This window comes from Mixophyes fleayi, chromosome 6 (genome assembly GCF_038048845.1).
Source record: "Mixophyes fleayi isolate aMixFle1 chromosome 6, aMixFle1.hap1, whole genome shotgun sequence".
In the NCBI taxonomy this organism is placed as follows: Eukaryota; Metazoa; Chordata; class Amphibia; order Anura; family Limnodynastidae; genus Mixophyes; species Mixophyes fleayi.
This window is the reverse complement of record NC_134407.1, coordinates 140,299,550-140,316,741: the sequence shown is the minus strand read 5'-3', so window position 1 is coordinate 140,316,741 and position 17,192 is coordinate 140,299,550. Positions and strand designations below refer to the sequence as shown.

Below are 17,192 nucleotides of genomic sequence, written 5' to 3'. Positions count from 1 at the left end.
AGTGCTGTGGACTGATGAAACAAAAATGTTTTTGCCATAAGTACAGATTGTGCATTTGGAAAAAAAAAACAGGTGAAATATAAAAACAAGATAATCTTATCTGCACTACCTTAAGATTGTAAAGCAGCCAAAAGGTGAAAAGTAGGGAAACCGAAAACCTACAATATAGACTACATTATAGCGCCTTGGAGATTTTTCTGTTTATTACAAACAGAACAGAACACCTTGCCAACCATTAAGGATGGGAGTGGATCTGTCATGCTTTGGGGTTGGTCAGCAGCCAGAGCCACAGGAAATATCCAGATGGAAGGAATGGATTTAACAATCCCAACAAATCCTAGGCACCAATGTTCAAGAATTAAGAAATGTAGACCGAAAAAAAGATGGATAAACAATAATGCAAATGTACCTCAAACAAGCAATGAAGTACTGACATGTGAAAGATTAAGGATTTGGGACTTCCAGCTCTGAAAGATACAGTGCCATGCAATAAGATGGAAGACTATGGTGTATATTTACTAAGCTGTAGATTTGAAAAAGTGGAAATGCTGCCTATAGCAATCAGATTCTAGCTGTCATTTTGTATATAGAATGTACTAAATAAATTTATAGCTAGAATCCGATTGGTTGCTATATATTGCTATTGGTGGCAACATCTCCACTTTTTCAAACCCACAGTTTAGTAAATATACCCCTACAAGTTGAATGCATGAGTATCATGCACGGGTTTAGTCAAATCAAGAGATACTTAAGGTCTTAAAAAGGTTCTTGTCATGCATTTGGGCCTAGCCCAGGCCTCCTCAGGGGAAGATCGTTACTTCCCGACGCAAGCGCCCTTTTTAATGTGTGTTCATGAGGTAAAATTACCTCACGAAAATGAGTTTGACCCCTCAACTCGTAAATTTAGCCTTTACTACCCCTCCCACGGGGGGAAGGGGGGGGATGATGGAAGTTAACTGACTTGACTATTCTAATTTTTTTGTCAAATAATGTCAGTATACCAAATTTCAGGTCAATTGGATGAGCCCTTTCTGAGAAAATAGTTTTTTCCACACACACTAACGCACGCCTCTACACATGTGTGTTCATGAGGTAAAATTACCTCACGAAAATGAGTTTGAGCCCTACCAAATTTCAGCCCTTTTTGAATTTTTTTCCCCACACACTAAGAATTTAGTAGGTCAGTGTATAACTCTGCCCAGCAGGTGGCGCTGCAACTTGGTTTTTTTTCCACACACAGACGCCACTAAGCATTTATATATTAGATGTCTGAGTTGGAAGACTTGTACAAAGAAGAGTGTGAGTAGGTAAAGACAACTGTATATAGAGGATGCTAGTAGTACTTTATGAAAGGCAGCTTTTTATTTTAGGTTGTGGTCATTTAAAAAGAAGATGTCTGTTAAAAGGACACACTGTTGAATAGTTCTCTGCACTATTTGCAAAAGATAAATCATGTACTGTCTCATTAATACTCAGGACAGAGTGTGGGGGGTCCCATCCAAGGAATAATGTCCTTTAGTCAACATCCCCTTTCACTGCAGCTCTAATATTACAACGTTGTTTTGTGTTGGAACAGTTGTTGAACCATTGTGTGGATTGCTTCCACCATATGTAGACCACAGGTCCACATAAAAATGTGTTTTGTGCATAGAGTACACAATAAATGTACTCATCCTACTCCTATACTTTACTGCTCTCGCAGCTGGAAAGGATGTGGGATACAGGCAGGTGCAACATTTTGATGGAACAGATAGTGACAGAGGCCACATTCACACCCATGTAAAGTTGATTCATTAACAGTTTAATTTCGGACTGCTGGTGAACTAGTACATTGACACTGGTTACATGTGCAGATGGTTGGGACGGGGTGTGCTGGCTCTTATGTCTGATTTTCTCCCGATTATTTCTTCCATTCATTCTTCTCATAGTCCCACTTTGAGGAGAAACCCTCAACAGGCCCCACACGCATGTCCAACATTCTGCCAACCTGCATAGCTTTCCAGTCATCTTGCAGGGTGTGTGGTATAGGAGGGAACACTACATAAACAGAAAAAAATAGGTTATTTCATTGGGTGGGCGCTTTTATATAGGGATACATATCCCTTTTTTCTCACCGTGTAATTTCTGCCACCACACAATGAGTCCTGTCATACCAAAGAAGAAGAATATGAGCCCCATCACAGTCTTCCATTCATTTGACGGTTTAGTCATTTCTGCATACGTCTGGTTGAACTTCATGTGGTAAACTGCAGGAGACCGTGAGGAATTAAGGTTAAAGGGCTTTTGCAATTTAGGACAAATATCCCACTTTAGTCAATCCCCCTTACAACATTCAGATGGGTACCCCATCCATTACCCAATATGTTCCCAGTGTGTGCCAATATGGTCTTTGTGTGGGAGTTCTAAGATTCCAAGGATGGAAGGAAAGGCTTCTGTGTTTACTGACACTTTCCTACCTTAATGTCAATACCTGATCACACAAGTCACCAATACAGTAATCTGGATTCTCTCTAGTGATTCCTCTCTCCCCTTTGGCCCCCACATCCTCTCTCTTGCTAAATTCTGCCCCTTCCAGCTGCATAACATCGCTCGCATCTGGCCCTTTCTCTCCCAAGATGCCACCAAATGCCTTATCCACTCTGATCATCTCCTGCCTGGACTACTGCAACCTCACTGGCCTCCCCCACTCTCATCTCGATCCCCTTCGATCTGCTCTTAACACTGCTGCTAGGCTTATTTTCCTTTCTTGCCGCTCCTCTTTTGTTTCCCCCCTCTACCTAGCCCTTCACTGGCTCCCATTCCCCTTCAGAATCCTCTTTAAGCTCCTCACACTCACCTACAAGGCCCTCGCCAACTCCACTGCGCCCTACATCTCCACCCTCTCTATTCATGCTCCATCCCGCCATCTCTGTTCTGCCTCTGACCGTCGCCTCTCTTCCCTCCTTATAACCTCCTCCCACGCTCGTATCCAAGACTTCGCCCGCGCTGCCCCCCTCCACTGGAACAAGCTCCCTCCCTCCATCAGAACGTCCCCAATCTGTCCAGTTTCAAACGGGCCCTAAAAACCCACCTTGTTCTTAAAGCCTCTCTGTCTCCCACTTAACTTCCTACCTTATCTTCTGCCTCCGTCCCCCTACTCTCCCTCTCTCCCCTGCGTCTGTCTGTCCACCCCTCCCCTTAGATTGTACGCTCCTCTGAGCAGGGCCATCTCTCCTTCTGTTTCCACCACTTCTAACTCTGCTCTCCAGCTACTTAGCCCTCCTCCTCGAGGGTTCTCCACCCCATGTCCACTCTCGCTCCCTCCTCCCCCCTGGGGGTCTCCCTGCCTTCTGCACCCTCCTTCTTGGGCCCCGTAGTTTGCAGATCCTCCCTCCCCCTTCCACGCCCTCTCTAGCTGTGCATTGAGCTTACGGAGTTACTGTGTTTACTGTACTGTGCTGTCTCCCATTGTATTGTAATTTGTTTGTCTCTGTACGGCGCTGCGGACGCCTTGTGGCGCTTTATAAATAAAAATGTATAATAATAATAAGTGAGAGAAACACATACATATTGGGATTACAGGTAATACAAGGTAGAGGGCAGTAACAAAAGTGGAAAACCCCTTTAATGTAGAATTTGTTACAAACTTTTAGTCCTAACAAGTTGATTATCTGATGTTGTACCTATTGAGTACTTCAGCATGCAGTGGACTCCTCCAGGTCAGTGATAGAAATTTCTTAGGCTAGATGACATTGTTTTAAGAATATTAACACACAAGTAAAGAGCAAACTCACCCCTCCCCCCCCCCCTCCCCCTTCCAAAGTAATCGGGGTGTATTGAAAAAAGATTAAGGTTTTGTTAGCCATAATATGCCAGTAAGTCCTGGCAATTAGTTCGTACAGGGTGACTCGCATTTAAGTGCACATAAGCACTTTTTAAAAAAAAAAAAAAAAAAAAAAAAAAAAAGAGATAGTGTTGTCTGGGTGCTTACAGCACATTCATTCTTGTAAAAACACCTTTGAACACAATTACTGGCCCTATGCATGCTATACATTACGTGAAATCTTGTCTTCTAAGCTCAGCTGCTTCCAGGGCCCCTTCTCTTTTTCCTTTATGGCAGTCTCCTGTGAGCTCAGAGTCTCACAAAATGGAATATCAGGCAAAGGAAGTGTACGGTGGTCGTAATATACTGGCTTGGTGTAATATGGCACAGCATCTGTCAGAAAAATATAGTTCCATTAAACCACATTCTATGTATTGTGCATCTATAACTGCGATCTTAAGGTTAATTATACTTTATTGCAGATAGTTCGAAAAAAATTAAAAAATGATACACCTACATAGATACATGGAATACATATATTAGTCCAATATCCCCAATACTTGATAGGATAATTGCCAATTGTGTTAATCTTCATTTCCTGCTGCCTTATGTTTGAAATGACACTTTGAAAAAGTTGGTTTTAATCAGTAGTCATATCTACTGATCTGATCATTTAAGCAGACAGCAAGACTGCATGGTGTGTTCCAGAAGATTGGCACGACCACTGAACCACTGGATCAGTGAGCAGTTTGGACACATGGGTGTTCAGGTGCCTGAGCACAACAGCCGAATTGGTGCCTTAAGTTCCAGGTCAAACAATAGCCTCATATGCATTAATAGTGGCGATTGTTATACCTGGGATTTCCACATAATCCAAAATGTGTTTAATAGATCAGTTAAGATTTAGAGAGTTAGGATTTTTATCACTTCGAAATAACCTTTTGAGTTTCCCATTGTGTAGTTGCTTCTCCAGTAATCGTTTCACTTTGGTCATCTTTACAACCTACTTTAATTGTTCAACTGTGTGATTAAAAAGCTCTGGATGGCTTCCTTCCCTCTGACCGTGGAATTCCCCAGTTGGGTATTGTCCACCCCATTGTTAATTTGGTGACGTCTCCAGTAGTTTAAGGGAGTTTTTGTTTCTTTGGCAACACTGCCTGTGCTTTGTAATTAAAGGAGTGACTGACAGACCAAACTTTGTTTTTAGATAGTTGTGCCTCACCTTGTCCCCTATGACATTGACATTTTTTCCTCTCCTGAACAGTGGCCTTTAGGGGGGTATTCAATTGTTCCTCCGGGCGCCGCCGGAACGAGCGCGTTAAAACTATTACCGTTTATACGGTAAACTTACACGTAAAAAACGTTAATACGGTAGTTTACTCGCTGAATTTCATCTCACAGCTCAGGGAGCTGCGAGATGAAATTCAGCGAGTAATTACCGTATAAACGGTAATAGTTTTAACGCGCTCGTTCCAGCAGCGCCCGGATCAACAATTGAACACCCCCCCTTAGTGTCACTTATGTTCTGTGTTGTAGAACACCACATCCTCAACTCACTGTCATCGTTACATCTGTCATTAACAATTTCCTCATCCTAGGTCATAATGCTCTGTGTACCTCATCTTGTTAACCTCCAGTTCTGTACCTTACTTTAGGTTAGGTTCCAGTCACCTCATTCAAGTAAACTTTGCAATATTCTCCCACATTACAGTTGATTTTCACCTAGTTATTAAACACATCTTGCCCGATTCTTTGTTATGTTACTTGTAACATATTATGGGGAGGATTTACAGTGGGCCCTAAGTTTGCAGCCTTATATATGTAAAAATCACACACACCACCCTAATATAAGTAACCAGCACCCACTGATAAAGCAGAATGTCTGGTTTCCCTCTCAAGGCACAGCACAGAGTGTTGCTAGGCTGATCACACCAACAGGGAGAAGCCACATTATGGGTCCCGTCAATGTGAAAGCAGCAGGTCTGCACAGGGCAGAGTTCCCTTAAAGAGCTAGGTGTTTCTAGGGGGGTCATCACCAGCACATACCATTACACCAGGCCTTCCAAAGCCACAAAAAAAATAATTAGCTTTTGAAGGAATATCTACACATGTGGCCTACTCTAAACAGGCCTCATACCCAGGGGCGTGCTACACTTGCATGTGCCTAAGCATAGCTTGCACACTCCCATCCTGCATCTCCAGGTGTAGAAGCAGTTATTTAGTATTCCAGGTTACTTGCACTTTCACTGCACACGCACAGTAACAGTGAATTTTTACTGCTTGAAGTTAGCCTTCCTTCCATCCCTCTAAATCAGGCTGTGTGCGTCGTCACTTATGGTTACTCTTGCCTTTTACGGCGTCATACAGTCATCATTCTCAGATTACTGGTGACCGCCACCTCATTCTGTCTTCCTCACTTCCTATATCTTTACAATCCCATAAATCTGTGTCCTCTTTACCCTCACTATTTGATTGCAGGTTACTCACCTCATTGTAGGTCATAACAAGGTCATCTCAGTCTGTGTTCTTTACAAATTGTCCCATGTCATCCTCATCTTGTCCTATAAAGAGTGACCCTCATCTTGTCCCATGTTATTAGATTCCCAACACTTACCATGATCCTCGTGGCTGTGGGCTGCTCTCGCACTAATAGCTCCCAGAGTCCTTATTTTAGCCAATTGTGGCGACCTTCGGGCAAGAATCGACAACATCTACAATAGAAAGAAACAGACACTGCTCATAGTGTATTACTCAAGTTAAACAATAAGTGCCAATTTTAACCAGGTTAAGTTGCCCACAAGAGACGGTTTAGTTACAAAACTGCAGATTCTCAATCTATGTCTATCCAATGTGCTTTTCCCACTCCTGTACCTCCTCATGAGAGTTTGGGACATGTTAATTGATCCAGGCAGCTCAGTTCACAGTAGACGGCAATCTCTGCCAGAGAGTGGCGCTGTGTATGCGCCGTGACTGTTGGCACCCATGTGGAAAGTGTATTGCTCTGACCTCTAGAAGTGGAGAAAGGACACTGTCTTACTTTAATCTGTGTGTGCAACCTGCATTGAGCAATTATAATACATTCTTACCACACTTCAGTCAGATTGTAAGCTCTGAGGCAATGCTTTCTTGCATGCTTTCATTTTATTGAAAGCTTACTTTTTTTTATTCTGTGAGGAGATACATACCCCTTGTGATGTTGTATACTGTGTTTAGCATCACCAACTTGCACCCTCCTTTTACGCTGGGAGCATAAAAGGAGGTGGCCGGTTTATCGATTTGGGGCCTCTCCTTTGGCAGAGACTAAGGAGAAGAAAGAGCTTCAGAGCATAGAAAGCCTATTGTCTAGCTAGCAGACTGCAGAGAGCTTTTCTTCTTCACAGACTTACAAGAAATCTCACAAACATCCAAACCCTGCACCCCACACAGATAACAGACCATCTTCACTCCACATTTAAAGACAGAAGCAGATGCACCTAGGCCTTACAGTCAGACTACTCACAGTAACAGAGATCCGAGCTGCACAGTCTATAAAATGGAGATAGACTGAGAATATCTGGGAGCACAGCCAGGCGCAAGGCATTCTGGGACAGAAAAAGAGCAAAGGACGCCTTAATCCACCCCACTTAACCTTCTAGTTGCAGGAATTCAGAGGAGTGGGACATTTATACATATTAAAAACCACCCTTCATGCTCTCCTCTTCCTTCCTGCACATATTCAGTTCTGACCGAATAAAGCTGTGTTAGCAATGAACATTTATTCAGTTTTTCAGATTAAATGTTCTTCTGTATGTCTCCCTAGTCTACCACCACTCTTCAAACAAAGGTTAATTTCGAGAGACCATTTGTGTGTTCAGATGAATGGCAGTCTCTGCAGCCTAGACTGTTAAGTAAATCCTCTTTTTACATACATTTAGCCATGATCTAATTAATTCATTTATGCGTCCAAACTTAGAGCAGGCTAGTTGGTACAATGTGAAGAAGGTGCACTGCTTACTTAGACTGATCTGCTTCAGGGGGAGAAAACAGGATTTACTTTACAGATAGGATCTTACTTTTGTAAATTACAATTTTATTACAGACAATAAAATAGTGCCATTGGGACTACATATGTGACCAAAATTGCAAATTTGATCCTACACTATGAAACTTCTTTACTATTAATATTGAGTTTGAGCTGGTCACTTTTTCCAACTAGTGGTCTCCATTTAACATTATCCCTTGCAAAAATAAATTACGATACAAACTGCACATATGTTTATTATATTTTTTTTATATACATACACACTAGTTTCACAACACACTGTCTGAATAATAAGATACTGATTTATTTTGTGTGAAAACTTGCATCTTTATTTTTCCTAATGAAATGGTGGCCCAATTAAGTTTGCTGAGTATTTAAAATAGGACTTCTGCCTGAAATCACCTGTTGAAAACATTGGAACATAGTTGGTAGATATGTTGCGAACAACTTACCTTCCTTAGCAACTTGTTACCATGAAATCAAATTAGGCTGCACAGATTTTCTTCCTCAATTACATATGTTGCTAAGGAAGCCAGGTTATTCACAACTTACGTCAAATGGCAGCAGCAGTATGTTTTAGAGTGAGACAATTTCTTGCAGAAATCCTATAATTTGAGTTGCCCTTTAATTTGGCCATTATATTATTAACCTTTATTTATATATTTAACAGAGAATGTGTCATCCGTCCTTGCCCCATTATAGTTTACATTCTACATTTTCTCCCATACATAAAACAAGCATTGACCTACCAATAGCTTTTCAGACTGATTGAAGTGTTAGGGTAGTCAGAGGAAACACACAGAGGAAGCACATACAACCTGACCAGGTAGTATTCTGGTCAGAATAAAACATGTGTAGCCAACACTGAGACAGCCATACTAATCACTGCCTCCCAACCCTTTAATGTAGCCATTAAATAGATTAGTCACTGCAGTTCAAATGTAGATTCTATTTAATAGATTTGCCGACTGTATTAAAAAAAGGTTTCATTCAACGACAACAACTTTCCAAGTGAATATTCCCATTACAGCTGACAGTTTATTGTAAAATTAGATACTACAACAAACCTTTAGAGGACCCCCCCTAAACAAAAAGTGTAAGGTCACAATTTTTATCCCCATATTTGTCATCCTTGGATTCCAGATTAACTGTTTAACTACAAGGGATACACAATTTTACAAGCAGTTTCATTACAGATAGTTCGTTTCGTTGACGATTGCTTCCTTAATGCATTTATTGATCAGGCCGATTAGTCAACATTCCACTTGAATCAAAATCTGTTACATCAGTGCTGTCCAAGTATTTACACGGACAGTGACATACATAAACTCTGAAAACCGGAGCAGTTGTAGACACTTCAAACATTACTCCCCTCCACCACATGCTTTGCTTCCAAACTTAATGTAAATCATAATAAATAATAAAAACCACCCACACCCCTTCATGGAAACTGAGTAATGCTATCAATATTTACAATAAAGACACACACACACAAAAAAAAAAAAAACACACCCTTCAACAGCAAACTTTTTCTCATTTTCCAATGACCCATTGAGCCCATAACCACCATTTACAACTTCCATATAGCATATAGTATTTCACCCAATCAGTGTCTTGTTAATAGTTTGCAATTGGCCCCTTCTGCTGCAGTTATTTTTATCATTACATTTTATTTTTATTCTTTCAGAGTAAAGAACTTGTTTCTCCCATTTAAAAGATAGTTAGCATTACATGTCCCTTTTTTTTTTTTTTTTTGCACGAACCCTATTTTCTTCTCTGCCATGGGAAATTTAGCAAGATTGAAATCACACACACAAACTCTTCAGGGCATTTGTAAAAATGATAAATCATACAATTCCTCAGACATGTGCAAAGGAGAGCCTTAGCATTTCTTCACATTTTCTATTATATTGTGTAATACCCCTTTCCTACAATAGAGTCAACAAACTTTATACTTATCATATGGAAACCGATTGTTCTATAGTTACCTCAGATTTCACCAAGTCCAAGGATCAGAGAATATCCCATCTCTAAATAAAACTATCTTCTGCATCATAGAAAAAACAAGCTGCAATTTTATTATTGCCCAAAAAAAAAAAAGAAAAAAAATTACCTACAAAGGACAGAAGGACCTGCTGCAGAAATACTACAGTAGTATTTGTCTTGGCCTCCTGAGTCCCCCTGTATCTGTCTGGTGCAACATAATGTTGGGTCTCACTGCAACTGCAGGGTGGGGACTGTGACAGACTGTTAATCAGAATGAATGAGCTGCACTCTGATTTGGTGCCAGACTAATTGAGACATTATCAGAGTCTCATCCTGTGCTACCTCTGCCTGGGAGCCACCTCGTGCTCATCAGGACCAGGGCAGAAGGTTGTTGCAGGGGAGGGGCAACCCCCCTATGTGATGTGGCCACACCCACATGTACTCTATCTGTAGATCATTATATGTATTCTACCCTCTTAAGTTAACATTTTGTTTCAACCCCTTCAAATAAGTGCAGTCTCCACATGTGGCCTGCAGACCCCCCCCCCCCCCCCCCCCCAAAAAAAAAAAAAAAAACCCAAAAGTTGTGCACCACTGTTCTACATCATGACCAAATGGCTGAGTTCAGTGTGTACACAATAGATACAGTTTAAAATGTTTATTGGTGTTAGTTTAAGGGTTTTCAGACATCTGAGAATTGTACTAGATACATTGGTTTAGGCTTCTGGCTTCTTTGAGTTCTCTTTAGCAATGTATCTTTTAGGCAAAGTTGTTAACTTTGTTTCAATGGGATATTACACAAAGCAGCTCTAGTACAGCTGTATCTAATGCAAATAGAGAAGTGGATCTCAGCCCAAGAATGAAAAAAAACAAAAAAAAAAAAAACAAAAACAGACAACTCTACCTGATTATAAAGATGTCAGAAAAGCACTGAAGGAACACTAGGAAATATATTGAGTAACAAAATATAAAATTCACAGATTCAACAAGCATGCTATACAAGGATGCAGCCCCTCCTCCTCCTTTAGACCCAAAAATGCTATATATACACAAAGATACAGGTTTGGCACTTCCTATAAACATCTAGAGACAATACCACCAATCAGATCTATACATCTCCAATACACATTGATCGACTATCACATATTATTTGTTAATAATAAAAAGTTAAACTGTTGGTCGATCGCTTTTTCAGATTAATATGCTGTTTAATCCAGTCTCTTCCAATATCTCCTAAATTTCTTCAAGGTGATCTTTTAGGATAGTATGCTAAAGCCAATATATTCCTCGTGTGCAAGTTTAATAATTGGTCGAAGGTGGTAATAATTTCTGTACACTACAAGCAGTTGCGATTTATACGCAACGTAATCGTAGCAACATTTAAATATGTTTAAAGTATTGACTAGCTTTTAATATAGAATAAAATTGTGATGAGGCTAATGTATCCAACAGTTAATATTACATTGGTATCATTGTTTGCAATTGCACAAGAACATTTCCAGTGTTCTTTATGTAGCATTCACAATGAGTGAACACTAGTTATATATATCACTTTTCATACACCAAATAGCAAGTCCAGAGATGTATAAACTGGTTCTTTTTTGACAGGTCTAGAGGCGGGAGCCTGAGGAAGGACACCTGGCCCCCAGAGGAATCAACCAATGGCACAGAGTTCTTGGGAGGTCATGACCCATCGACCTACGACTGTGGACCTTAATACTGCAACTATCTTTGGGATGTAACTGCTTTTTACAGCTGTACAGTGTATAAATTGTTCACCTTTGGAAACCAGAGAGTTCTGATAAGATTGTGTTCGTACTAACCACACAAACGTATGCATGCCAAACTTCGCCTTGTAATATTTTTTCAAATAAAACCTCTGTGCTTTTTGAACCACAGCGATCGTATCGGAGAATCTTTAAAGGCAAACAATAGATACGGACATAACACTTTTAAAAAGTGGAAACCGCCTTCCAAATACAAGTGTGTAAGCCCTACAGGATTCCAACATTTTTAAAAGGGATTTAAAATTAGTTTGTGTTCAAATGGAATGTCAATGCTGTATATCACTTAGCATTGCTGGAGTTCCTGCCAGCACAGTAGATCGTGAGCAAGTCCATTTGTCACTTTATATCTCTTGCTCATCATCATCATCAATTATTTATATAGCGCCACTAATTCCGCAGCGCTGTACAGAGAACTAATTCACATCAGTCCCTGCCCCATTGGAGCTTGCAGTCTAAATTCCCTAATATAGACACACACTCACACACAGACAAAGACAGACAGAGAGGGAGAGACTAGGGTCAATTTTGATTGCAGTCAATTAACCTACCAGTATGATTTTGGAGTGTGGGAAGAAACCGGAGCACCCAGAGAAAACCCACGCAAACACAGGGAGAACATACAAACTCTCAATTAAATCCTGTAGCTGGGATCGTGTACCCAGTCTATATAAACACTTACACATGACTAGAACTTTGGGGGCCAGTAGCAACATTTTTAGGGGACCATCAAGGTTTCTAGTGAAAACCAATACGTACCTGCTCTCCCCACTTCTTTAATGACTGGCCACCTCCACCATATAATTTGGCTTGTATAGGTTGTCCTCCACTCAGAGGTAAGGAGGAGCTCTGGTGTATCCTTTCTCAGAATTTTTTGATCCCTAGAATGCCAGCTTGTGTGTAGGATATAATGCAAGGGACTTGAAGCCCCAGTAGTGGTTACAAAGCAGGTAGCTCATTAAGCTTCCAGAGACACTGCAGTGAGGAACAACCTATACCCTGGTAATTACACCACTGTAAATATACATATATTGTAAAATACATTTACCCCCAAGAGTGTTTAAACCATTTGTAGAAAACTTTGAACCATATAACACTATACACCACGTCGGATCAAACATCTATTGGTAAAATAAACAGTTGCTGATTTGCTTAAAGTTTGGATTTCTGCAGACTATGACCATTTGTTTTGTATTATGGGTTTAGGGTTTTCAGTAGCTCATTTTGCTGCATTGTAGAGGTGTACAGCAATACCATTATTGAACTGCAGATGGCAACAGTAAATATAGGTTTGATGTGCTCCACATTGAGGTCCCACATATTTGATGCATTTATGTTTTTTTAGCTGTGAATTTAGAACAGCCCTTGTGAGTAGTCAGATGCAGGCAAACCCCATAGGCACCAGCTCCAAATATTATAGGACGTCCACAACTAACATTGTAACTGCTGCAGTAACTTTGCCTATTAAGCTCGCTGGAGACTCCAACTGCTTAGTTCTGACCAGGGCACAGGACAGCCAGCGGCTGCATAAGAGAAATCGATATTATCGGTAGGCTGCAGGAATACGGCATGTAAATGTCTCTTGGAGGAATAAGCCAGGATCTTTAGAAGTGGGTTTTTAGAGCACACACCACTTAAAAGGCACTGAAAGTTTTTTATGGGGCATTTCTGTCCTTTATATACAGTTTGCCATATGTATGTTGGCAGGGATTAATCCAGCACAATCCCTGTAACCAGTCTAGGTTGATTCTGCTACCTTGCACATAAAGCCGCTTGGATCTCTTCTTTACATTTAATTTATTACTCAGCAGCACTGGGGTGTGATTTACCCTGTCCACAAACTGCCAGGACGGGGGAGAAAAAAAAAAAAAAAAAAAAGGGGGGGGCTCTGCCTCTCCTTCACTTTGGTTCAACCAAGTTTGGGCTCCAAGGTTTTTCTTTAATTCTCCAATCCAAACTTTGAGCTCCAGCCCCTGGAGCATATTTTACTAGAGCCTGTTAAAGTGTGGTTTTTAATCATTCAATATGATTAAAGAAACAAAAATCGGTTCATTGTATTTTACCATGACGCTATATTTATCTTTAATAAGACAAATAAAACTCAAGATTCCTATATTAAACAAAATCCCTGTCACTACATATTTTGAATGAGTCATTTTGTGTGAGTAACTAGATTTGCACGTATAAACAGCTTTTTATTGTATTCACAAGTCATTCGTAAACACCTAGGTGTGGAAAGTATTTGATTATGTGAGGCCCTGATTAACATTCAGGGAAATACTAGACCATAATCTCTGTCAATATCTTATTAAATAAAAGGTTTAGAGTCTTGGAAGGTATTACTAGCATATATGTTGGTAAATCCTTATTAATTTATGACTAAATATGACTTTACTAATTGTAATGTTTCTAATTAATATTTACCCTTTTTTTTTGGGGTCAATTTAAAGCCAGATCTCCGTTGCCTGAGGGGGGAAAACAAAAAAAAAAAAGTCACCATTCCATTCACCCAGAGAAACAAAAATTGCATATTATAATGAACTTCCTTTTGGAATTGTTGTATAACATCGTAATAATGTATTTGTATGCATTCATCCCGTTGTTCAAATAGTATAAAAACTCCACTTTTACGGCTATGGTCAGAATTCCGTCCTGAAGTCTCCAAGCTAACATGTTGGCTGTGCTGAGTCATTCAATCTTCAACTAATGTTTTATTTAATAAGTATGTATTTTCCCTTTAAGCAACTAGATTGAACAAATACATTATTTTTCACTTGAATAAGTTGATTTTAAGCCATCAGAGCTCCAGGGAGACTGTCGCTCCGGGAATTCTACGAATGCAATTTGATTCATTTGAATCTCAGAGGCACCAATAAAAGCCCTTTCACACGACCATAAGGGATGGGGGGACACTCCAGCACTGCAGGAACTGGAATAGCAGCCATTTTCACCCCAAATCCCATGGAACCACTTCAGTAAGGGTTTAATCACTTAGTTAATATATAAATATTTAATATTTGTGTTCAAGGCACACATCACCGACACTAAAATGAAAGTTCCCACAGCATCATACAGGTTGGAGACCTGGAATATAAATATATACTGTAATTCCTTTACAATGCAATAGAAGGACAATTCCCCAGGAGTTTTATCACTAGAGATCGTGGACAGTCTCATTGACAGTTATATTCTCTCAAAAGTATACAGTCCACAAAACACTAATGTGATATGTGACATTGTGGTAATGGAAAAGCATGAATAAATGCTGAAATAAAACACAGTTTTGTATTGCATCTAGACACAAAATGCCTTCAATAATAAGAGAAAAACAAACAATAGAAAGAGCTGGGACTGTGTAAATGGTCTTTAGTTAGGTTTGCAGTTTATAAATATGCATTAGGGTTCATTAAACAGATGGAGTATTAAATCTGTGTCCCAAATAACCTGGCCCACAAGAGGAATGTACCTGGTATTACCCAGCAAATTCTCTTGCAAAGGTTAGCAGGCTACCTTACACCATGTGTCCACTCAGCATTGTGGGAACATTTACACACCCATGCGGATAGCTAATAAAAGCATGCATTAAGTTTAAGGCAAAGCACACCAGTGATTATAGCACTTTGCAGAATATGTTTAAACAAGATCACACTGCAAGAAAGGGAGTGTAAATCAGGAATACAGAGAACACTATACAATGGCCAACCTTGGGGTATCCACTCCAGGCTTGATCCTAGGCTACAGAAGCTCATCTCCTGACACTGGTAACATAGCAGCTGTGTTTCACAGTGACCCTGTTTTTGACATGCACACAGACCTGCATTACCTGCAGGAAATTCAGATGAAAGAAGAAGACTTGCTGATCCATGTAGTCCATCAGTAGCACTCGAGTTCTTCACTCAGTCCAGCATGAGCCATAACCCCTCGTCAGTAGCAACATCCAGCTCACAACACCCAGGAGTGTAAGATGGGACATTGGTTTTATATCTACATATAGAACGCATCTCCACCCCTGCCATAAACTCAAGTAAGCACCAAAATACTGCACCTTCTAGTGGCTGTCTGAGCAGGTTAGCCAATATAGGAGTGGGTAAACTGCTATGAGAGAGCGAGTTAGGACAAGAGTTGAAACTTAAAATGCATATACCACTACAAAAACTGATTAGGAAATTCATGAGCAGACCATCACACCTTGGAGTGGGGAAGTATCACATCCAACCACACAGTATACATAAAGAGTGCTATTTAAAACATACCCATAACAAGGAGGCTACCGTAGCATCGGTTGCAGTAAATGGAGATGTTTTGGCTGCTGGTTAATATGGTACAGAGAGGCCTACCTCCCACTTAGGCTGGGACAGATGTCTGTTATACAGGGGAACATGCTGTTAGATAATACATGGAATATTTCAGCTTAAAAGTTACAAGTTGTCCTTGGGACTGGAATTGGGACAGTGCAAAAGATATTTAGAGGCGAGGAAGAACCAGCCTGACCACTATGAATCAATGACTGTAAAAGGAGCTTAAGATGGTTGCCAATCATTTTAGCAATCAATGTCAAGTCAACATTCAACAAGGAAATTGATCTGTAGCTGGAGCACAGACTGGTCCTTCCCCCTCCTTTGGAATGAGAGTGACTTGTGCTTCTAATGACTGCTGGGAGATGCCTACCTCATCCAATATCTTGTTAAGGGTTCTCAGGAGTAGGAATGAGTGTTGGGGGGGAGGGGTTGAACTTTGAACCAAAGAATTTACAATACGTTTTGGAGAAACCATCCTAGCCTAACTTGTGCGGGTTGGACAAAATTTCAGTTTCCAGTTATAAGGTAAAAGGTTCATCTAAGGTTTTTCTAGCTTAAATTTTGGGGAAATTGCCATGTTGAAGGTAATCTGCTATTTCCGCTTTTTTTTCTTTAGACCAATCAGATTTACAGTAAGAATCTCAGAAGTAATTTGGTCAGTCTCCATGTTCACTGCTTAGAGCGGCTGTGGCTAAGGGATAACGGGAGGTAGACTGTGCATGGTGCAACCATGTCATTGACCTATGCGGCATCCTTTGTGTTTACCAAATGTAAGTGTCTGACTGAATCTATTCTAGAGTAGGCAGAGTGAGGATAGGAGAAGGTATAGTCAGTCGGATGGAAGCAGGAAGTGCCAGGAGTCAGCCAATTGGAAGTTGTGTAAGATAAGTTTTACCTGTAAATGCATTAGTTGGGGATGTCTCCAGGAGACACCAGAGCTGTTAATGAGGTTCCATTGCCCAGTTTAGGTCACCACCCAAGACTAAATTGCCCTTCACCCTGGTTTCCAACATCTCCAGAGACTCAGACAAGAAGGCTGCCTGGTCCTGGTTAGGAGCCTAAATACTAATAAAAGAGCACAGATGAAAATAAATTGTACATTTCACCCAAAAAGAGTGTTGCGTTACATCAGTTATTGGCAGAACAAAATACTACAAATATCTCCACAAAATACAAGTAAAAAAAAAGATGAGGTTAAGAATCAACATTGCCAGACATTGAATGTGACGGATTTGACCCCGAGAAGGGAATATTGAGGCAGCGTAAAGTCAAAAGGCCACTGTCAATCCAATGATCCATAT

At 40.4% G+C, this 17,192-nt stretch overlaps 1 protein-coding gene across 2 annotated transcripts; it reads right to left on the bottom strand.

Moving 5' to 3' along the window:
* Positions 1–1,780: 1,780 nt before the first annotated feature.
* COX4I2 (cytochrome c oxidase subunit 4I2) lies at positions 1,781–7,406 on the bottom strand. Of its 2 annotated transcripts, none has more exons than XM_075176554.1 (5): positions 7,302–7,406; positions 6,417–6,513; positions 4,037–4,195; positions 2,115–2,246; positions 1,781–2,037 (listed from the first exon to the last, which is right to left on the bottom strand). In XM_075176554.1, exons 1-5 carry the CDS (start codon positions 7,380–7,382, stop codon positions 1,901–1,903), a joined length of 606 nt encoding a protein of 201 aa, XP_075032655.1. In that variant the 5' UTR covers positions 7,383–7,406; the 3' UTR covers positions 1,781–1,900. The 2 variants fall into 2 exon arrangements, with proteins under 2 accessions (XP_075032655.1, XP_075032656.1); XM_075176555.1 differs by lacking the exon at positions 7,302–7,406 and adding an exon at positions 6,674–6,787.
* Between the last annotated feature and the right edge of the window lie 9,786 nt (positions 7,407–17,192).

Excerpts from the sequence above, each read along its gene's own strand:
- COX4I2 (XM_075176554.1), bottom strand. The coding sequence starts at position 7,382 with ATGCCTTGCGCCTGGCTGTGCTCCCAGATATTCTCAGTCTATCTCCAT. Across the intron at positions 6,514-7,301 it reads CAGCTCGGATCTCTGTTACT|ATGTTGTCGATTCTTGCCCG; the intron begins GTGAGTAGTCTG and ends TTTCTATTGTAG. Across the intron at positions 2,247-4,036 it reads CTTAGAAGACAAGATTTCAC|TTTACCACATGAAGTTCAAC; the intron begins GTAATGTATAGC and ends GGTCTCCTGCAG.